This window comes from Bos grunniens, chromosome 17, assembly GCF_055505025.1.
Source record: "Bos grunniens cultivar Pamir isolate PY7600 chromosome 17, Bosgru_T2T1.0, whole genome shotgun sequence".
NCBI classification, from domain to species: domain Eukaryota; kingdom Metazoa; phylum Chordata; class Mammalia; order Artiodactyla; family Bovidae; genus Bos; species Bos grunniens.
Window position 1 is genome coordinate 4,583,771 of NC_141181.1, and position 24,063 is coordinate 4,607,833.

General features: G+C 45.7%; 1 protein-coding gene across 13 annotated transcripts in view; it reads right to left on the bottom strand.

Moving 5' to 3' along the window:
* TRIM2 (tripartite motif containing 2) overlaps positions 1–24,063 on the bottom strand; it is a 212,767-nt gene that overhangs the window by 61,669 nt on the left and 127,035 nt on the right. Inside the window, exons 1-2 of one of the 13 annotated variants that reach the window (XM_086345895.1) lie at positions 6,907–7,146; positions 4,038–4,095 (exon numbers count right to left, since the gene is read on the bottom strand). The exons of 9 other annotated variants lie outside the window; for them this stretch is intronic. Coding sequence is in view for 2 of the 4 variants with exons in the window: in XM_086345898.1 (XP_086202024.1) it covers positions 6,907–6,909 (3 nt within the window). In the remaining 2 variants the exon portion in view is untranslated. Of the gene's footprint in view, positions 1–4,037; positions 4,096–6,906; positions 7,156–24,063 lie in introns of those variants that run through there. 3 more of the 13 variants (XM_086345894.1, XM_086345898.1, XM_086345897.1) reach the window with 3 other exon arrangements.

Sequence of the window (24,063 nt, forward strand, 5' to 3'; positions counted from 1 at the left end):
TTCCATGTGTGACCACTAAGACTCAGCGTAGCCAAATAAATTTAAAAGGTTTTTAAATAAATAAATAAAATAAATTAATAAAATTTAAAAAATCATACTAAACTTTTCAGTTAAAATCAGTTAAAAAGAATTTTATTTTGAATAGCTTTTGGAAATGTTCACGCTAAAACGGAGCAGGATCAAATGGTCCTTGCCCCCATCATGTCCTCTGCCTACCTTTTGCCTGCGGAAAACTTTAGTCAAAGAATAAGTTCAATCAGAGAAGTGAGACATGCTGGAACAAAAGAAAACAGTCAAAGAAGACTAAATAATAACAATGTCATTGAGCACAGTCAAGTCAAAGAGCATATTCATTGAAATAATCAGTCATGTTGAATACTGAAGTAAGCAGAAAGAAAACATCAAACTGGATTTTACTCTTTTTTTTAACCTTAAACTTTCAATTTTGGCAAGAAAAAAACATTTGTTCTAATCAAATGATCTATGCTGACTAAATGAAGTTTCCTGAGCAGACATTTTTATTCTCCAAAGAGGAAATAAAAAACATTTCATTCTAATTTTCACTCTAATTCCATGATAATTACTGTAGTGGGTGAGAGGGAGTCTTTGTTAGTATTGTTAATTTATATGGTAAATTAAGTTTATTCATTAACAGTAATTTAAAATCATGACAACATCACAATCAGTCACAAGTGAGCTGATGAAGACTTCTAGATCTTCAGGACTCCCAGAATCAAACAAAAGGTTTCCAACCCCCAAAGAGCTCCAAACCAAGACTTTGCCAAGATAATGATCATTCCCTGAATATAACTGGATAGCCACAGTAAAAAGAAATTTGACTGCTCCTGGAGGGAGAATGTGCTTAGAAAAACAGAGGCACAAAATGCACTCGTAAGCACTGTGGGACGCTTCCAACCATCTGAATATGCACAAGGAGTATCCACAAAACATCTGACGGCCTTTCTCCATCAAAGCATCTGGGCACAACTGCAGATTCTGGTCTCCTTGGATTAGAAAAGCTGTAAATACTTACTGGGTTTCCCCAGTGGCTCAGGGGTAAAGAATCTGCCTGCAATGCAGGAGCCATGGGAGACAAGGGTTTGACCCCTGGGTCAGGAAGATCCCCTGGAAGAGGGCATGACAACTCACTCCAGTATTCTTGCCTGAAAAATCCCATGGACAGAGGAGCCTGGCGGGCTATAGTCCATAGCGTCCCAAAGAGTTGGAGATAACTGAAGTGACTTAGCACGCACGCGTGTAAATACTTATCTAGATTCTCAGCTACTGTCCTTTCCCCTTCTTGGTTTCTGAACTGTCTGAGATCCTTCTTACATACATAACCAGCAGAAATTAAGAGCATGGTAACAAAAATCAGAATACAGAACTACTCTTTAGCTGGGGATCCGCAAGACACACATGAACACACCTGGCTGTGCTCTGTCTCTGCAGGAGCCAGCCTGCTTCAGGATGCAGGAACCAGCAGCATCTGTTCACAGGAGGCCGAGAGAGGAACTGATACGGACGCCAGGGCAGAGCGAGCCATTTTGAAACCACACCAACAGCCAACGTCAGTGTAGTACCGACACGAGCCAGCTGTGAGAGCTCTTGCGTGGGGAGACTAGCTGAGGGTCCTTGCTGGTGGAAAACCAACAGAGCTGCTCACAGCGGGGCTCGCTCCCCACTCAGATCTTTGCTTTAATGTCCCCATCTCAGTCTGCCCACTCTTTAAAACTGATGCCTGCCCCAGTCTCCTAGCACTTAGCACCCCCGTCCTTGCTCCATTTTTCTCCCTAGCCCTCTGGTCCCTTTCCAATACAGGGTGCGATGTATTTATTGCAAATATTGCCTCCTGCCCACCCCACCCCCACACTACGACATAAGATTCACAAAGGCAGGGATTTTTATCTGATTGCTCTGCAGTAGTCCCGGCACCCAGAACTGTGCTTGGTACATAGTACACACATTTTAAAAAATCTTTTTAGTTTGTATTGGGGGCATAGCCAATTAAGATGTTGTGACAGTTTCAGGTGGACAGCAAAGGGACTCAGCTATACATATACATGCATCCATCACTCCCATGCAGGCTGCCACATAACATTGAGTAGAAGTCCATGTGCTAAACAGTAGGTCCTTGCTGGTTATCCATTTTAAATACAGCTTCTCCATTTTAATATGGAGAAGGAAATGGCAACCCACTCCAGTATTCTTGCCTAGAGAATCCCAGGGATGGAGGAGCCTGGTTGGCTTCCATCTACGGGATCACAGAGTCGGACACGACTGAAGTGACTTAGCAGCAGCAGCAGCAGCACCAGTGTGTACATGTCCATCCCGAACTCCGTAACTATCCTTTCTCCCCATCCTTCCCCCAGCAAGTTAGTTCTCTAAGTCTACGAGTCTCTTGACACATTTTTGTAAGTGGACTGAATGAAAGTGTAACACGGGAATAGACTCAGTCCCAGCAGAAAAGAGCAGCACTTGCTAAATTACAAGATGAAGAGCATGGTTATTACCGGGCATTTGAACATTTTCACCTGAAATCAGACATTACCTGTCTTCCCATATAAGTCTAATGATTAGCAACATAAACCATGATCCAGAAGCTAAATATTTAGTGACATATTTGAACACTCTTACAAATGCAGGAAAAGAAATTGAGAATTACTAAAGACACATATGCATGGAAATAAAAAAAATATAAGAAGGTTGACACATAAATTCCATGTTAGTGGGGGCTTGCCAATTAAACACAGCTTGTGTGGGTAAAAACAATGTAACCATCAGATAACAAAATCCTTGGGCAGAGAAAAATCCTGCCCCAGCATTTCCCTCCCCACATCATCTCTGGTATTTTGCCTGATTCACTTTCTCAAATCTACAACTTGGTGGAAATTACAACCAAATGGAAAAGAAGAATTTGATAGGAGGAGATGAAATGAAAGAAAAATGCCTGCACCCACAATTCCACAGTTGAAACCTTATCTCCCACTCCAAATTACACCACTGAGATCGGAAAACTATCCCAACCCTTTATTTCTGACGGTAGAGTGATGAAGAGTAGGGAGAGAGGATAGAAGAGAAAAACAGACTGAAAACGTCTTCTGGAGAAAGGGAGATTGGTGAAAGCTTGTCTGGATGGTCTAAGAAACATGGTTGGGAAACAGGTCAAGAATCCTTTGCAAAATCAAATTTTAACATGTGATTTGTGGGTAGGCGGCAGCACATTTGATTATATGTCATCCTAAGACACTAGACTCCATTTCCATTGTTTAATTTTACGGCATTCCTGGATTATGGCTTCTCTTTGTGGAACTTAAATGAGTTTATTTGTTAATATAGCTACTTTTTTTTTAATTTTTATTGGACAAACAACAATGGTGCAGATGTGCTTAAATCGACTTCCCAAGAAGCTAAAAGTCTTCTTTTACATTTATAGGAAGAAGCTCTTGAACCACTGGGATTACCTATAAACTCACAGTAAACTACCTTTTACCTGCCAGAGCAGGTGGTACCTGGAGCTCAAGGTACGGATTAAAATACAATTCAAAAAACAAGGTACTTTTAATTTTTCAAATTTATGAGCATGTTATTATCCACTTGCAATGAAATCTGCATTGTTACTGAGGACTCAACTGGAGGAAAGAAAAGAGGACAATCTTCAGTGAAATTAAAACAGGGTGACCTATTTCCAGTTCAATCAAGCCTCTATCCCAAATGGGCCATTTTGTAAATGAGAAAAGCCAGATGCAGTATCTTTCTTGATGGGAGGAATGTGCGTGTGCGTGGAGGCGGGGCAGGGGGCCTCAGGAAGCCATCGGCTTTAACTTCTGTCTCCAGGGAGGCGTGTGCCCAAGCTTCCCAAGGGTTCTCCTTCCCAGGGTCAGATGTATGACAGCTCCCCTAGACTGCTGAGCTTGACCATATGGAAGCTGGTTTTAAGCCAAGCCCCCAACTTGTGATATGACAGTTATGCCTGTTTCCTCTACCTCTTTCTTTAGTTTGCCAACGTTTGCCATTGCCTTCTTCCTGAAAGTACTCACCTTCCGTAGTCAGTTCTTAAGATCTGCTTTGGGTTTTCAAAGTTCCAGAAGGCTGGGTCTGTGTGATGGGGAGTGTTAAGGCGTCAGGCTAATTGACATTCATCTGACAGTGCCCTGGGACAGTCAGGGTGAGTGGGGTCTCCTCTCCCCACATCCATCACCTTGCCAAGTCTCTTCCCTTGCTTTCCTTGGGGACTACACAAAGAGGCTGAATATTCTGGGGAAAGGCAGAGGGCAGCCAGGGCCCTAAGCCCCAGGAGGTGGGTGAGATTAGCGAGAAAGGGGAAGAGAAATCTATTTTACATCGGAACTTCAACAGACACAGGCGTATATAGCAGCAATACGTTTTTCCCCCGGAAGCATATTATTTAAATCTGTTGTTGATTAGAATAAAGGTTTACTTAAACTAATAAGTTTCTAATAATAATAATAAAAGCACTTAGAAGAATGGAATTCTCAATAGAGAATATGAACACAGAGTGGGTAAAGCAGAAAAGGGGAGCCTGGCATGTAAAAAGTAGGAATGAATATCTCCTCCAGTGATGTTATTTGAATAATTACATTTGGTTTCTTTTTCCTCAGTATTTGGTCTAATCTGAACCTACAAATTCTTCGAGGAAGCCTGATCTGGTCAATTCTGATCAACTGCATAATAATGATATTCAAAGAACCCTAATAGAGAGCAGATCCTATAAATCTACACTAAAATTCTTATATGAGTAATAAGGGGACACAGATGGTATTAGATTTTTTTTTTTGAAAAGTAATCACGGGTGTGTACAAACGAGAATTTTACCACAATTAAAAGTAACTTGGTCACATTTTTTAAAAGAAAAAAAAATGACTGTAAAAAATTTGTGGCAATTTTTTAAGTTTGGAAGTATTTCTCTCCTATACATCTCAATAATACACATAAATATTTGGCTGAAGTCTTAGTTTTATCAGAGAGGTAATGAAAACAAAGCACAAGGGAGTCTTAAAAATTAAGCTTAGTTAAATAAATAGCTACATGTTTAGGATTTTTTTCTACTTAATAAGAATAGGTAAAAGAAAGTCCTGAGTTTAGAGAAATTAATGTCTAAAGAAATCCAAGTGAAGGACATTTTTACTTTAGTAAGACAAAGAATGAGTATTTTTTTTTACCATATTTCACAAGCAACAAAATCACTCAACTTTTGTTATCATGTAAATAAAAAAATTAAGTCATCCCAGGATTATAACATTAACTATGGTGAAAATATGTATAGATTTTATTCTCCATTTAAAAATGTATGGGTTATATATACGCTGTATTCTTGTTTCTTGAAACAGCACATTCTACCAGAGAACATTTTTACATTCAGCAGTGTTTTAACCTTTCCAATGCCAACCCCTCGTGTCTTTCTAGGAGAAAACTGGAAAGAAACACTTGGAGGTTTAGGAAAGGCCACTATTCACATCTCTGCAACAAAAAGCTGCTTTCTCCACCACGGCACACACGAAACTTCTCATTGTGTGCTCGCTCTGGAGGGGCGTGCATTACTTAACAACACAGTGGGTTAGGAAGGATGCTGCTAAAGCGTCTGTCCAAAAATACTGAAAGGCACCGGGAAACAGGTTCACAGTGGGCACGAGTGAATCCTAATACTTAAGAAATCGATTGAAGAATCTGGGCAAACAAATGGCTTTCCTTACACAGTCTGATTAAAACAAAGCCGAGACCAAAAAACCACTCACAATTTACTCATGAGGAATAAAACTACTGTAAGATGATCTAAACCAAAGAATTGAACTAATAATTTTTAAAATGCCTCGTTCTGAATCTATGGACCTGTTCCTTAAAGCTGATAGTGAAACCATCTTTTCTTAAGACAGAAATATCATTTTACCTTTGGGTTCAGAAATCTACTAATTAACATTCCATTTTTAATTTAAAATAATAGCCTTCCTACTTGCTCTCCTAATCCCCTGTCCCCCACCCCAATAAGGAATAATGGCAGGGTGGGGCATCGTTGCACAAACAGCTCTTAGATACAAAAATGATGCCTACTGTTTCAGGAAGCAAACCTAAGGTCCAACCCAAGATTTTTTTTTCCCCTTTCTATGTAGTGCTGCCATTGAACTCCACCCAGATTTGAGTCTATTTCAAAGGCAGCAAAAAAAAAAAAAAATCAGAAAAGGCCCCAAATGTTCTCCTGCACATTTTCTGATCATCAATGGCATTCAGAATTCAGAGGGTCGAGTCATGCATTATGAATGACTGGGTTTCCAATGGTAACTGGGAACTGTGGCACTTAACCCCAGGGTTCCCTAACAGAGGACACAGTGGGGGAGGGTCGAATCACACAGTCTCCTCTACCCTGGGGTACCGAGGAAGGAATCCTGCAAACTAAACATTTCATCCCCATTTTTGTACCCAACAGCGAGATGCACAGGGAAAAAAATCTTATATTTAAAATAGGCCTATATACACATTAAAATAAAACTAGTAAAAATAAAGATCCAGTTAGATCACATTAGAAACTTGATAAGAAAAATCTGGCATGATGATCGCCCTATTCTTGCTAATTTGATGCTTTTGTTTAAGCAGAGTGGGTCTCCCTCTGACTGATAGTTACAGAGCATACTACATCACCATTAGAGAGAAGAGAGGGGTAAACGCCAGAACAGAGGCAGCAGGATGAATTAGTTATTCCCCTGGCCTAAGACTAAGCAGCATGAACACCGAGGACCTACCCATTTCTGCAGACAGACTAATGAACGAGGCAAAGAACGACATCTTCCCCCACCTGGCGCTGCAGCCCGCAGCCACCCAAAAGAACAATGCACATTTCTGCTCACGTCTAGAGTCTGGAAGCACCATGCAAAGAGACTGGTTAAAATTCCCTACCATGCAGTGCAGCCATCATCAGCAGCCCAGCATATCTTCTGCTCTATGGAGTGATGTGCCAGCTCATGAACAGAAGAGAGGAAGAGAAAAATGGAGGAGACAAGAGAAGGCTCAGGAAAGTCGGCAGGGACGTTTCTGGGTCATTAACAAGTGGGAGACCCCTTTCGGTATTGAAACCAATCAACCTTTATCTCCCAGGACATCTTTTTCTCACTCAGCGTCTGTTGAAAAGACTGCAGCAGACCAAGCAAGGGATTATGGGATCGGGATGCAGCAGCGAGCTGCAATGAGATTCGTGGGTGGCTTGCGCTCCCCTCTGAGTCAGCAGTCAGCTGTTTCCACGCTCCTGTGCTGGGCCGAGGCACCATCACCAGAACCGGCTGCACGGTTACCAGGGGGAGGACTGTCTGTGCACAGCTCCCTGCGCTCGCAGCCGACAGGCTTACTAACCAGAGAGAGGGTGTGCCGCCAAGTAAGCAAAAGGGGATGCAGTGGCCAAAGATCCCAGGAAGAAATTAGGCACGCGGGAGCTCAGTAGGAAAAGTTCGAATTTAGAAGACTGTTTGGGTGGAGTGTGAGAGCACAAACTCACTTCCCTTAGTAAGGAAAAAAAAAATCTATTTCCTTAGATTTTTTAACTAGCTTGAAACACCAATGCAAATTTTTTTAAAAATGCAAAACAGCCCAGTTCAACAAGGCTCTACTTTTTCCTTTTTTGGTCTTACCCAGGAAAGGGTCTATAAAATACAGTTCCTCAAAGTCAAATCATGCAAATGATATTTCTCTGTTTTTTGTTGTTCTAATCATTCAGGAAAAAAATCATGTAAGTCAATATTTATTTCAGGGGGCCAACAGAACCTTTTGTTTTTCTGATGACGCCAAAGTTCTCAAAGGTTAGAAACTTGTCAAACTTGACATATTAACATAACTCCTCTATCAGGTCATTTAACTGATCCTGAAAAGGCTTTGGTAACAAAAATGACCAGCAAGAAGCCACATAAAAAGTTAGGTCTTCATATTACAAACAATACTTTAGAATATAAAAACCCTATGTATCAGAATGGAATCCATAATCATTCCCTTTCTATAGCAATGGAGCAGGGAAAGAAATGCATTGCTTTCTATTCCTTGGTTAGTTACTAGTTTAAAAGTAGACACTAATTATTTTATTTAAATGATAAGAACTGAATTTGCATGTTTAATAATATTAATATTCATTAAATCCTTTCCGTGTAATCAGGCATTGCAGCAAGCCCAGTGAAGGGGCACTCAGCTCTGCAGAGGGGCAGGAGGGGAAGGTCACAAAGAATTTGGTGAACTTGACAAATCCAGAAAAATGCAGAGACGTGCCCAAACTGGCGTAGTACACAGTTCTCAAAAGCTCAGGTTAACACCTGCTTTAGAAGTTCTGTTTTTTAACAGCTTTATTGAGATATAATTCACATACTACACAATTCACCCACTTCAAGTGTACAGTTTTCACCATTTAAAAGTCTACAAACAATAAATGCAAGAGAGGGAGTAAAGAAAAAGCACCTCTCCAGCACTGCTGCTGAGAATGCAAACTGGTATAGCCACTATGGAGAACAGTATGGATACTCCTTAAAAAACTAAAAATAGTGTTGCCATATGCTCCTGCAATCCTGCTTTTGAGCATTGATCTGGAGAAAACTCTAGTTTGAAAAGATACATGCACCCCAATGTTCACAGCGGCACTGCTGACAACAGCCAAGACGTGGAAACAGCCTAAACACCCATCGACAGGCAAATGGGTAGAGATGTGGTAACTATATACATATACATGCACCACAGAACATCCTCAGCTATGAAAGGAAGGAATAGTGTCCTTAGCAGCAACATGGATGGACCCAGAGATGAACTTACTAAGTGAAATAAACCAGATAGAGACAAGCATCATGTGATGTTGTCAGGGGAAGCACACTGATCGAAACCGCCCACCCTGGCCAGGTACCACAGTAACCATTTGCATGAGCTGTTTTACGACAGGAGATCCTGATAAGGAATACGGAACTAATAAGCCACCACCAGCTGGAAGAGTTCGGGAAAGGTCGAAAGGAGACACCGCGTGTCCGTCCACTTCCCAGAATCCCTCTCGCTAGCATCCATCTTGGCTGAGCGATGCGTGCGCCACCAGGAAAGACTCTGAATTAGAATGATCGGCCAAAGACCACCTGGAAATTAATCCCATCACCATAAAACCTGACACTGAGAGCCACGTGGCAGAGCAGTTCTCCTGGGTTCCCTTACCCTACTGCTCTCCCCCTGGGTGCCCTTTCCCAATAAAATCTCTTGCTCTGTCAGAACATGTGTCTCCTCGGGCAATTCATTTCCCAGCGTTAGACAAGAGCCCAATTTCAGGCCCTGGAAGGGGTCCGCCTTCCTGCAACAATATCACTTATACATAGAATCTAAAAAAAAGATACAAATAAACTTATTCACAAAACAGAAAGAGACTCACAGACACAGGAAACAAACTTATGGTTACCAAAGGAGAGATAAATTAGGACTCTGAGATTAGCAGATACACATACAATTCTATATATTAGCAGATAGAAAATAGTTAAACAACAAGGTCCTACTGTATGGCACAGCAACTATATTCAACATCTTGTAATGAAGTATAATGGAAAAGAATCTGAAAAAAGTATAATTGAATCACTTTGCAGTACACTGGAAACTTAACACAACACTATAAATCAACTATACCTCAATTAAAAAAAAGTTTTTTAAAGCTGTTCCCTTTAGCTATTACTCCCTACTTTCCCATCCCCCACAGTCCTAAGCAGCCACTCATCTACTTTTTGTCTCTATCTGTTCAGTTCAGTCGCTCAGTCATGTGCGACTCTTTGTGACCCCATGGATTGCAGCACACCAGGCTTCCTTGTCCATCACCAACTCCCAGAGCTTGCTCAAATTCATGTCCATCGAGTTGGTCATGCTGTCCAATTAAACCGTCCTCTGTCGTCCCCTTCTCCTGCCTTCAGTCTTTTGTCCCTACAGATTTCCCTATTCTGGCCTGTTACACAAATGGGATCATATAATAAATATATGGGGAAACAGTGCAAACAGTGTCAGACTTTATTTTTCTGGGCTCCAAAATCACTGCAGATGGTGACTGCAGCCATGAAATTAAAAGACGCTTACTCCTTGGAAGGAACGTTATGACCAACCTAGATAGCATATTCAAAAGCAGAGACATTACTTTGCCAACAAAGGTTCGTCTAGTCAAGGCTATGGTTTTTCCTGTGGTCATGTATGGGTGTGAGTTGGACTGTGAAGAAGGCTGAGCGCCGAAGAATTGATGCTTTTGAACTGTGGTGTTGGAGAAGACTCTTGAGAGTCCCTTGGACTGCAAGGAGATCCAACCAGTCCATTCTGAAGGAGATCAGCCCTGGGATTTCTTTGGAAGGAATGATGCTAAAGCTGAAAGTCCAGTACTTTGGCCACCTCACGCGAAGAGTTGACTCACTGGAAAAGACTCTGATGCTGGGAGGAATTGGGGGCAAGAGGAGAAGGGGACGACAGAGGATGAGATGGCTGGATGGCATCACTGACTCGCTGGACGTGAGTCTGAGTAAACTCCAGGAGTCGGTAATGGACAGGGAGGCCTGGCATGCTGCGATTCATGGGGTCGCAAAGAGTCGGACATAACTGAGCAACTGATCTGATCTGATCTGAATAATGTTGATCTAGGGGTCTGGCTTACTTCACTTACAGAACAGTTCCAAGGTTCATCCATGTGGCTTGTATCAGTACTTCATTCTTTTATATGGCTGAAAAATATTCCATTGTACAGATAAGCAGATGGATATTTTGTTTACGGACATTTGGGTTGTTTCAACTTTTTGGCTGTTATAAATAATGCTGCTATAAACATTCATATATGCTGCTGCTGCTGCTAAGTCGCTTCAGTAGTGTCCAATTCTGTGTGACCCCACAGACGGCAGCCCACCAGGCTCCCCCATCCCTGGGATTCTCCAGGCTAGAACACTGGAGTGGGTTGCCATTTCCTTCTCCAATGCATGAAAGTGAAAAGTGAAAGTGAAGTCGCTCAGTCGTGTCCGACTCCTAGCAACCCCATGGACTGAAGCCTACCAGTCTCCTCCATCCATGGGATGTTCCAGGCAAGAGTACTGGAGTGGGTTGCCATTGCCTTCTCCAATAAACATTCATATATAGGTGTTTGCTACAAGTTTACAATTTAATTAGAACCCACTCTGGTAACTAAAGGCAGGCACATCCCACGCCAAAGCTACAACGTCTTTTTCCTAAGACAGGCTATCACAACAGTCCCTGACTTCTTAAGACAGGCCTCTCCTCTCCTCTTGTGTTTCTGGTGAAATTTACTGACCATGATGAATCCAGTAGCCAAATTCATTGAAATCTAGTCCTCCCCTCTGACATTTCTTCTGACCCCTCCACTCAACCCAAACTGTGGGGCATACACTTGGAGTGAGTCTCTGTTCTCACAGGACGGTGAAAAAGTGGGAGAGATCCTTGGTCTTGTTGCCTGGCTTGCAGTCAGAGAAGCTTCACCTACTCACTCAATCACTGAATGTCTAGCATGTGCCAGGCATTGAGCAGGCTCTGAGGATACAGAGACGGACAGAACGGTGGCTCAGCCTTCAGGAAGATCACAGCTCAGAGTGGGAGATAGATGAGTAAGCAGACAATTGCAGTTGGGAATGGTAAGTCCTTGACTAGTGGTTTGTTTAGAAACCACTATAGAAAGAAACTATAGATTCTTTCTGGGTTGGAGTTGCATTGAGACCTTCTGCAGCCAGAGGGTAAAGCCCCAGGAGCAGAGATGAGCCCGAGATCCTTGTGAGTCTGCTGCGTGCCATGCAGACTTCGGGGTGCTGTCTCATCTCTCCCCAGTGTTTCCCTCCAGTTGAATAGACGTTAGAGAGCTAACTGTCCTCAGCCAGTTGGACTGCGGTCACTCAGGAAGTATACAGACAGTGCACACGTGTAAGACATGAGAGGTGCTAATAGAACTGGGCTTGGCAGGACCCTGGGAGATAGAGAACTGAAGATTACGTGTCAGGTTCAATTCAAAGTCCTTTGTGTACAGTCTACTTATCTCCAATCAAGGACATCTCTGCTAGAACATAAACTTCTTAGGATGGCATTTAGGGCCATTTATGATCTGCCCTCTGCCTTCCACATTTTTTTTTCCTTGTTGTAGCCTTCCCAGTGACACTCTGGTTCCTAAGTCATGCCACCATGCGTTTTTAAGCAGAATTTCTCAACCAGGGAAGGGCACCTATCCCTCTAATGGAGCGGTGGGGTATGCATTCAGGAATGGGAAGGGGCATTTTTGACTGTCCTACTGATTATGTGTCTGGGGGCTGGGGGTGGGGAGATACTACTGAGGTTTAGTGCCTGAGGCAGGATGCCTGCCATCCCCCAGCACACGGGAGGGTCTCCTACAAGTATCTCTGTCCCCTCACTCTGCTGAAACCAATGCAAGAAACATACTGCTTGTTCTGAGAGGAACGCGCAAGCTCTTCTGACTCCTCTCCTGGGTTAACTCCTTCAAGTCCTCCAGAACTCCACAAAGACAGCCGCATTTTAGGAAGGATTCCCTGTGGCTCCTTCCATCCCAGACCCTCCCATCCCCGTGTGGACTGGGTGTCTGCTCATGAGCTCCACAGCATCCCTTGCTGGAAATTACTGCCAGCTCCATCTCTTACCTCTAACCCCACAGCCCCTATGCAGTGCCTGTCACATAGCAAGCAGCCAGGAAGCAGATGTGCAGTGACAGAGCCTACAAACGGATGAGCGATACAGCATCATGGAAAGGTTCTGCTCATCTCAGAGCTGGAAAATAGATGGATCAGACACCATTATGGAAAGGCAATTCTTCGTACCTGCTTTGTGGTTTAGAATTTAGAAAGCACCTTCATAATACAAAGCAAAGCAAACCCAGAGACAGAATTTAACAGGGAAGGACAAATCTGACTCCATATTGGATCTGTTTCTTTTGCTTTAACTTTTGTATTCTGTTGCCTTTGCTCTAAGTTAAGAAGGCTGTCTACAGGCCTGAAATATACAGGATGGCCCTCTCTCAAGGTTCTGGCCTTTAAAAGTATAACACGTTTCCATTCATATAAGATAAAAAGTTGCAGAACAGAGAATAATGTCTTTTAGGAGGTTTACAGGAACATTTTGACTGGATAGCTGCAAGAACAAAGGATTCTGGCACCAAAAGGTTTGCTGCAACCAACCACACCCCTTCTCTTTTTAGTAGAAAAGAAGCCCGGGAAATTCCCTGGCCACCCAGTGGTTAAGACTCTGCACTTTCACTGCTGTGGGCCTGGGTGTGATCCCGTCAGGAAACTGAGGTCCCTCAGTCTTGTCCGACTCTTTGCAACCCCATGGACTATAGCCCACCAGGCTCCTCTGTCCATGGAATTTTCCAGGCAAGAATACTGGAGTGGGTTGCCATTTTCTTCTCCACGAGATCTTCTTAACCCAGGGATTGAACCTGGGTCTCCTGTGTCTGCTGCATTGGCAGACAGATTCTTTTCCACTGAGCCACCTGGGAAGCTGGAATGGTATAACCAAAAAATAGATAAATAAAACAAAATAAGGACTCTGTTGAAAAAAAAAAAAAGCCTGAATTCTAACGGGGAAGACGGTTGTTTGGGGCACTAGTCCATCATCTTGACCTGCTGGCTTTCTGAATACAGTTGCTGCTCCTCGCCCCAACAACCTGCCTTACTTATCGGCCTGTCATGCTTCGGGCAGTAACAAGAGTAGGTATCTTATTACTTTAGTGGAAACCGAGGTTCAGAAAGTTTACAAGACCAGCCCAGAGTGCTGCGGCCATTGGGCAGTGAGCTGAACTAGAGTTCGGGCCTTATGGCTGGCATGGCTCTTCTTTCACGGTGCCACAATGCCCCTCAAGGATGGGCAAAGGCCGGGACAGGGGTCAGCCAATTCCCACAGTGCAACAAACCCAGCTGGTTAGAGAGGGGATGTCTTTTAGGGAAAGATAAACGCAACCAACTAGGAGGAGGCAGCCTAAAACTGGGAGCCTATAAAGTCGACCTAATATAATCGTCATTTAGTTTAGTTGTTGTTTTGTTTTATTTTATAATCTTTGTTTCCAAAAGCCTTTCTGAATATTGTTGCCAAATGGTCTTCTGAAAGAAGATGGTAAGGAATGATTATTTCCAGTCCAGGGTTGAGTGACTGGAGAAGAGATATTGTTAGGATGGATTTTACAGATCAGCACCCCACAAGTGACCCCTCAGAACCAGGCTCTTCTTGTCAGTCCAGACTCTTTGCAACCAACTTGGGTGAATGGTTTGGCTTGGGACTCAGGAGGCAGTCCTCTCCTCTCCTTTGGCAGAGGCGGCACAGACTGCTCACCCTGGAGTCTAGGAGTCATTCTTCAGTGGGGTGGAGAGGTCCTATACCAAAGGGGACTGTTTGAAAATAATGGTTGATGAAGCAGAAACGATCTTCCCTATAAAAGTGTCCTTGCAAAGAGAGATGGTCCAAGTTGGCCTTAACCTAGTGGGGTTCTGTGGATGAAAACAGAACCAGCTGACCCAGTTACAGCCCAGGAACTCACACCAGAACTCATCTTGGAATTACCATTTAATTTTGGGGGGGAGGGGAGCGGGGGTTACCATTTAATGTCATACATTTTACACATAATTATGTGCCAGGTGGTGTACTAGGCAGTGATGACCCAAAAATACATGAGACATGAGCAGAACCTCTCAGAAGCACTCCTGGGGACAGAGTTTCCTGCCTCCAAGTCACAGGCATGTTGATTGGGTCCCAGGTGTCAGGACGGCCCTTCCTAGACAGGTCACACCCAAAGGTAGTGGGGTTTGCAACTTGAACATATCTTTTTGAGGGAGGTAATTCAACCCCTAGCCTCTACTATGGGTGAAAGGCTACCACAAGGCCTGGGCTGATGCAGACCCACCTGAGAAAGGCCTGGCTTTCCCATAGCACCGTTCTCTCGTGAACAGAGTTGAGATACATGGAGAATGTTACATCTGCCTCATTCTGGTGAGCATGAGCGGAACTCCGAGGTGGCTGCACAACTGGAGTGGTGTACAAGGTGGGTGGGAAAAGGGGCTACGACTTGTGCTCTCCTCCGCGGGCCTTTATCTCTGGTACACATCCCAAGTAGGGGAGCGGGGCAAGAAGCTCTGAGTCCTGCTTTGCCTCCTGTGCCGATATTACTAACCATTCTATTACATTAAAATCTCTGTGTCTTGTGGGTCTGGTTGGCAGCTTGAACCCACAACCACGCTGTGTTGCTGGCCTTTCCTTATCTGAGTTTCTTCTTCTTGCCCTCAGAAGCCCCTTCTCAGCCCTTCACACAAAAGACTGAAGCAGAACACAATTCTGCAATCCATCAGACATCCCAGCAGCATGCTAACCCTTCCTTATTCTTTGTCTTGCTCTGACTATGACAAAAATAACAAGCAAAAGCAAGCAAACAAAATGCTCTTTTGTTTTACTGTTCTTTGGCCTCACTAAGTTTAAGTCGACCATCTGTCCTGAGCATCCCTGGAAGAGAAGCTCCCAGTCCTAACTCTGGGTCCCTAATTACTGATGTCCATACTGATGAGCACATCAAGACCGAGGGTTGTTTTTCTCTCCGCCAGTTTCACAATCACACTTTCCATTTGGACAATTAAACACAAGGCAGCGCCAAGTTCCGGCTTGCCTCAGCGGTTTACCTTGTTTAAGTAATCACTGCAGTGGCTCTGACTACCAGGTTGGGATTTAGAGTCAGGGATTCTAGGTGGCAAATTTCCCCCGGTGACTGCCCTGCCAAGGCCGGGGCTGAGGCCCAGCCAAGACCTGAGCTGGGAAGGGTACGGCCCTGACCTGAAGGTCCCGGGGCGGCTGCGCTGCTGGTAACGCCTTGCTGGACCCGGACTCCCTCTTCCCCGCGTTCCTTCCTCTCTATCCCATAAAAAGGAGTATTTTTTAACCAAGATATAATTCAGAGAGAACCTTACAAAAGTTCATGTCTGTTGACCAAGTATTTCCGCTTCCAGAACTCTAGTCTAAGGAAATAATCCCAGGTGGCGGCCAATCTCCCAGAGCCTGGCTTCCAAGGCCAGGCGGTGCCCGGAAAACAGCCATCGGTCCAGACGCAGCCCCGCCGCGGTTCCTATGGCAACAGGCTCCGCCCCGACGCGGCTAGCTCTGTAGAAGCATCCACCGCTCTGCTTGCACTCTGAATCTTTCTTTCTCTCCCTGGAGGCGTCCTTTTCTAATCTTACTTCTCACCAGGAGGCAAGATCACTGTATGAGATAACTGATTCATGTGGTGGTGGTGGCAGCGCCGAGGAGGGCGGGGAGACTCAGGCTTTTTATTTGGGTGACAGCAATCAACGCTGTGACAGGGACCACCGAGGCCTGCCCCTCCCGCAATGCAGGTGCGCCCACTGCGGCTCTTTCCCATCCTCTGGGCTGCGCTTCACCTCTCCTGCCTTCCAGGCCGGCAGGCTTCTGCATCTGAGCTATCTTAACCAAGGTGCCACAGGGTCAAGGTGGGGTTTTCTCCGTTCACAGGCCTGAGTTTCCTGAGGATGTCTAGAGCTCAGTGCCCTAGCGAAGGGTGATATTCAAGGAGGAAGCTGGGCACCTTGGCAGAGGGAATAATCTGAGGATGGTGAAACTTGGCACCACCCGCAGGAGGCTGCCTCCCCCAGCACCTGTAACCAGGGGAGAGCATTTTCCTAAGCAGCCTGTGAGGCACACACCACACTGGTCACCTTATTAGAATCATACTGCCAAAAGTCAGCGTGCAGCTGTAATTTACGCACTGGCTCTGGAGGCACATCTGTATTTGCTCTGTGCTCAGGCTGCTCATTGCCTCTGTAAGCTCCTTTGTGAACTGTCACTTCATAAGGCTGCCGTGATGATTCAGTGATACAGCACAGAGGGGCCTGAGTGCCAAGCTCAGCGCACAACATGCTCAGCCCTCAAGTCACTGCGACCAGGGCAGTGGCGGGGAGTGTGGGCTGCAGTGCCAGGATGGGATTGAGCCCCCACTCTGCCACTGATGAGTTTGAGCAAGTCCCTGAGCCTCTCTGTGCCTCAATTTCCTCATCCATACAATGGGCACAGTAACTTGGCTCACTGGGTTTGTGTGGGAACCGAATGGTTTAGTCTATGAAGAGAACCCACCCCAGTGCCTGACGCACAGCAAGGAGTCCGTTCACATACTAGGAGAGCAGAGGCGCTGGCATTATCGCCTCTCCTAGGCTTGAGCTCCTTTAGGAATGACTAGTAACTCTCTTTTGTATTCCGAGAGCCTGGCTCATGTAGGGGCTCAACAAACATTGATTTTTTGGATGAAAAGTTACTTCTCTTCTTATGCCAACTAAAACAAGTCAGAAACGAGAGTGGGCAGAATCATGGAAAGTCAGAAACGATGTAGCTGTCCACTTTTATCATCCTGGAAGGACACAGCCTCCCCCAGCCTCCGCCACTTAGCAGTGGTGTCTCCCACTGGCTCTCACACATTTGAGGAAGAGGCTACAGCGCTACTCTGTTGCTCTGGGTGAGTCCTCACACTAACTCTTAAAGGTAGGCCAGCCCAGCAAGGAAGAAGGTCTCTGCTCCCATCCCTCTGCTTGTTCTTGTGAGGAAGAGCCCTGGTACTTTCTGCTGGTCAGCGGCCAGTGGACATGAGTCCTCACTGGTCAGCTGCTCGCCTTCAGACCCAGTAGCCTTCTTGGAAAGATACGAAGAAAAAGGATTCCTTTTGGCACCTTTCCAGAGTCAACATTTCCCCTCTGAAGAAAGCCATCCTCTCTAGATGTGAGAATGGGGGCCCTCACTTCATGTTCTCCACTGAATGGACCTGCTCTAAACACTGACTCATCCAGCTTTCTCCCTCAGCAGTTAGCAGCGTGTCTGGGCTGGGTGCCAGGAAACCACAGAGCAACCAGAGGTGAGGGGAGCAGGGGCAGGAGAGTAGGAGCAGCCAGACCATAGCAGAGGGGGTGTATGCATGGGTCAGGTCAGGCCTGGCAAGTCGAGGGCACCCTGTATCTGGTGCGGTAGGAGTCAGCTTGGTGCCAGGTGGAACCATCCAGGGCATGACGGCCAATGCCAGGGGCATCCCCACTCTTCCTCGATAATGTCTTTCCTCTTCCTGTCTCTCTTCTCCCCCTGTTCTCCTGCCCTCTCCCCACTGCCCACCCACTTCCTTTACTCCACTAGCTTTTAATTTCCCTCTACTATGTCCTGGGTGCTGCGCTGGGGTCCACATTCAGTCACCATCCTTAAGGGACTTGTGCACTTTTATGTGATGCAAACATAAAGTCTCAATTAAACATAAATTAATGAAAATAAAAATAAATTTGATCTCAAACAACTTTTATCTATGGCCTCCACCTCAGACCCAGCAAGGATGCTCATGGGTGTCACTCCAGCTGACTGGGATGGCATTCTGCACTGGATGATATTCCAGACTCTGGAGTCAGACATGCTGCTGCTGCTGCTGCTGTTGCTAAGTCGCTTCAGTCGTGTCAGACTCCATGCAACCCCATACATGGCAGCCCACCAGGCTCCCCCGTCCCTGGGATTCTCCAGGCAAGAACACTGGAGTGGGTTGCCACTTCCTTCTCCAATGCATGAAAGTGAAAAGTGGAAGTGAAGTCGCTCAGTCGTGTCTGACTCTTCGAGACCCCATGGACTGCAGCCTACCAGGCTCCTCCGTCCATGAGATTCTCCAGGCAAGAGTACTGGAGTGGGGTGCCAAGACATATGTGTGTGCAAATCCAGCTCTGACACGGACCAGGGATGTGATGTGGGGGAAATTACACTGCTCTGACCCTCCTTCTCCTTCTCTGTAAAACAGTGATAGAAGAGTTGCACCCGTAGGGTTGTTATGAGAATAAAGTAAGTGGATGCCTGAAAGATGCTGAGCACGGTGCCTGGCACACAGTCAGACTCAAAAGACATCACTATGGTGGTGGTTTTAATAACTGAAGTCCAGGGGTCAGAAAGCTTTCTCTGGAAACATTTGAGACTCTGTGGGCCACACAGTTCCGTGTTCTCTGTTACAACTACTCAGCTTTGCTGTAGAGTGAAGCAGCCACAGACAGAATGTGAAGGGCCATAGCTGTGTTCCAGTCAAACCGCCTTTATAAACACTGATAACATCTGTAAATTTCACACGCACAGAAGATTACTTTTCTTCTGACTTTTCTTCGCGAACCATTACAGCTCAGTGGGTGGATGCGGCCCGCAGGCCTTGGTCTGGGCACCCGGGAGCAAGTCTAACGAAAGGGTCGGCACTTCCTTTCACGGATTTTGCCTCAAAGGGAAATCTAGTTGGTAGGTCCGTAATACCCACAGACAGTGTGTACTTCAAGCCCGGCTAACTTTAACAAGGGCACAGACCAACCCAGAGACAGGGAAAACCTCATAAAGGAAAAACAATACCTACCTTTATTTGTGCACAAGCAAAGACAAGTAAACAACACCTTCAATTTACTAGTGCCCAAGATCAAAGATCGGAGAAGGCAGTGGCACCCCACTCCAGTACTCTTGCCTGGAAAATCCCATGCGCGGAGGAGCCTGGTGGGCTGCAGTCCATGCGGTCGCTAAGAGTCGGGCACGACTGAGCAACTTCACTTTCACTTTTCACTTTCACGCATTGGAGAAGGAAATGGCAACCCACTCCGGTGTTCTTACCTGGAGAATCCCAGGGATGAGGAAGCCTGGTGGGTTGCCGTCTATGGGGTCGCACAGAGTCGGACATGACTGAAGCGACTTAGCAGTAGCAGCGGCAGCAAGATCAAAGATAGAAAAGACAATTCCCTCCTTAGGCACATAATCGCCCTGTGTTTTGTGGACAAAGGCAAGCTGTTTCCACAGGTGTGAGAACTGGCCCTGTGTGTACTTCACTTCTCAAGGCTGGGTGCGGAGACACCAGCTGTAGGAAATGTCACAGAGGGTCACAATACCCCTAAATTTTACACGGAGAGAATGAAAGACTACAGAATGTACGATGAGTGAAGAAGGCTGGGGAAAATGAGGGCAGGCAGGAGGGACCCGCAGGAAAACAGGCCCAGTCCCAAGTCCCCTGCAGATCAAAATGCAGATGATCCACTTGTACCACAGTCAGAGGCCCCAGTCGTGCTGGGCAATTCCTAGTCCCTGGCTCTCCCGCCTCCTCCCAAACTTCCTCAGTGTCTAAGGATGGAAACAGGAATGTGTGCTTCACTCTCCACTGCGATCTAGGATGGAGTTTATTCTCTAGTTCATATCAAATTCCTCGCAGGCCAGACAGTCTTTCTCGATGCTGTAAAAAGGCCATATTCCAGGTATACTGCAATTAACAGTTAACTTCTTTCCCTTGCTCCAGAGGAAATGCAAAGGCTTTCTTACAAAGACATTCCAAGAATCCAATCTGTTCTTGTACATTTTTTAAAAACTATACACACTAATGTACTCAGTGCCACTGAACTGTACAGTTAAATATGGTTAAAATAGTATATTTTATATGATGTGACTTTTACTACAATAAAAAAATTTTAAACTATACACACTCCTATATATAAAAAATAGATAACCAACAGAACATACTGTATAGCACAGGGAATGCTACTCAACAATATTTTTTAATAACCTATAAAGGAAAAGAATCTGAAAAAAACATATTCATGTATAACTGAATGACTGTGCTGTACACCGGAAACTAACACAACATTGTAAATTAACTATACCTCAATAAAAAATAAACTTCAAAAACAAGACTGTGTTATCTATGTTCTGGTCTCATTACTGGATGAAGAACCTACTAACCCTGACCCACTGAAGTGCTGACTGGCCCTCAAGGTCGGATGTCATGCTAACACCCTCTAGCTGGCGGGGACTCTCTAGCTGGTGGGGACTCTCCTTGGGAGGGGCACGGCCCAGCCACAGACACATATATAATTCAAGTCATCCCTAACCTGCTGGCTCCCTGCAGAACTGCCTCTTTAACTGCTCTCTAATGTGGAAAGCAAGCAAGGCTTCTTTAGAAAGAAAAAACTGAGAAGCTGGGCTTTGGGAAGGAAACTTGGCCAAGACTGCACCAATATCCCACCCCTCCCCACCCTGTGAGCACAAGCCCGAGGTCAAAGAACCTGGCCTTTTCCTTCACCTCTCCCTACCGCAGGGCGCGGCACAGGTTCTCTCTCCAGGGACATAAGCCATCCCTCTGTCATACAGACTGTCACATGACCTGGATCAAGGGCAGAAACTGTCATTTTCTAGTCCCCCTGGGGGCGCAGGTCGTCAGCCCAGCTCTTGGCCTGAATCCTGGTCCACTTTCCGTCTTGGCCTGGCAGAGCCTCTCCCCCAGTGACTGGAAGCAGGAAGGCACAAGACTCTCATCCTTTCATAGAATCAGAGGTATTTAAAGTTGCAAAGGAGGGCTTCCCTGGTGGTCCAGTGATAAAGAATCCGCCTGCCAATGCAGGAGACACGGGTTTGATCCCGGATCTGGGAAGATCCCACCTGCCGCAGAGTAACTAAGCCCATGCGTCGCAACTAGTGCGCCTGTGCTCTGGAGCCCGGGGGCTGCAACTCCTGAGCTCACACGCTGCAGCTACTGGGGCCTGCATGCTCTGGTGCCCATGCTCTGCCGCAAGAGAAGCCACTGCAACGAGCAGGCCATCCACTGCAACTATGGCGCCCCCTGCACAAATAGAGGAGAGCCCGCATGGCAACAAAGACCCAGCACAGCCAAAGGTAAATAAATAAAATTGTATATATATATAAAAAACAGTAGGAAAGGACCAGAGAGATGACACAGTCCCATAGTTGGAAAGCAGCAAAATACTTTCTCTAAAGACCTGGCCCTGATCCTAGGGACCCTGCCAACATGCTTGCCTCGCACTTTGCTCCGGGTCAGGGACCTGGAGCTCTGTGGTCCCTACAGCAAGGCAATATCCACTCCAGATCATCATCATGTAGACAGAGAAACTGGCCTGGGGAGGTGATGGAACTCCCCCCAGGCCATCAGTTAGCGCGGCCAAGCCTGACCCTGGGCATGCCTCTGTCTCTCCAGCTGCCCCCTGTCCTCTCCACATAGGCAGACCTGCGGAGCCATTTTGCAGGCTGCCCGGGTTTGATTATGATCCCACCAGGTTTCATCATGATTCTGTTAGTTTTCTGGAGGCTGATCCCAACAGAGATGACTAGAAATACAAGCACAGGTGTATTTCTTGGCAAGTGAAAATAGAAAACTATACCGAGCAATAACAAACAGCTCTCATACTACAGCTGGCCTGCTTGAAGAGTCAAAGGTTCAGAATTTACGAATATGCAAACCCTGCAGTCAAACAGCAGGAGTTCTCAAGATAGCAGAGAAACAGGAAGCCGCCTCAAAGGACGAGAGAGTACTAAAAGGTTAAAACGCTGGCCGTCCACTTGGCAAAGGGCAGGGAAAAAATAAACCACGACATCCTGTTGGAAGGGGATTCACAGAGGAGGCAGGCTCCTGGGAATAGAAAGGAAAAAAAAAAAGATAGAAGACATAATAGAGGATTATCGACCAACTTTGCACAGCTAAGAAGGTATGTATCTTCAGGATGACCTTGACCATAAAAATCTGACACTAAAATAAACACAGAAGAGTGGAAGTTAAATCGGGAGCTGCTGTGTAGACTGCTCAGGAAGCCCTGTAAGCTAGTCAAATTTGAGAGGAGCAGAAAGTGGTAAAACCACACACACAGATTTACTCAAGAGAGTGCGGCTGGCATCAGATGGCCAGTGTGTTCCGACCTTTCTCTCTTCTGTTCCCCGATGGCCCCAGTAGAATTTCCTTTCTATTTTAAAAAGCCATTAACTCATGCACGCTTGCCCCCAGAAATGGAAGAACCTAGTCTTAATTTAGTCTTGCCCATAAAGCTGATTCGTGATAAACACAGGTTTCATTTCTTTCTTTTAACAGTCAGGGCTCTCCTAGCAGCATTCTAGGACCTTCCTTCCCATGCCATCAGGTTTCTGCTCTTCCCTGCATCATTCTCTCTCCATGATTTCTGGCTTTTCAAGAGCCAGTGAATTCACCACCTCATGTCCAAATTTTGAGATTTCAAGGCCAGAGGAAGAGGCTGCTTTTCATTGGTAAATGGCAAAATGGGTCTTCAGGAGGGAGGAGTAAGCTCCCTTCAGGGCATGCTGAGCCCACTGCCTTACTGCTTGGGGCCCCCATCCCCAGATGCAAGCTTGTCCCTGTACCCTTGGCTCTCTGCCCAAATGATGCCTCCTCGCTGGGGCCTCCCCGACCCTCTCATCATAAGTGGGTATCCCCTACCCTTTGTTTTTTAGCACTTTACTGTGTTGGAATGACACACAATTATTTGCACGCTTGCTTAGAGCCACCTTCCCCACCAACCTGTAAACTCCATGGGGACAGGGTCCTATCGCAACGATGGACAGGGTCCTACCCCAATGACGGACAGGGTCCTACCCCAACGATGGACAGGGTCCTACCGCAATGATGGACAGGGTCCTACCGCAACGATGCCACAGCGCACATGCAGTCCTGACACGTAGCTTCCAAAACCACAGGCTGAAGACCGACCAAGAGTCAGCCTGCCCACAAGTTCCCTGGCTGGACCAGCGTGCCTCGGAGAATAGTCTCGCTGGCCTGGTTCTCCTGTAGAATGCCTTCAGAAATACTTGTTATGACTGAACCTCCGTTAAAGATACATTTCATATAGCTGATTCACTTCGTTGTACAGCAGAAACAAACGTAACATTGTAAAGCAATTATACTCCAATTTAAAAAGAAATAAAGATACCTTTGAGCTTTATTTGTAGAAGAGATCTGCCAGGAAAGTGGTGTAAGCAAGACAGACGATCAGGACAGCCTAACCTGCTTAAGAGTTTACTTACTTACTTTCCAGGAGAAGAGTTTCATGTCACTTACTGAAAATGTCTTCACCTGATCCTTAAGGTATGTGGGACTTCCGTGGTGGTCCAGTGGTTAAGAATCCTTGCTTCCACTGTAGGGGCACAGCTTCTATCCCTGGTCTAGAAACTAAGACTCCCCATGCCACAGGATCCAGCCGAAAAATAAATACATAAATAAACAAATCCAAAAAAAGTATGCTTTATAACACATTTACATGATTACTGAAT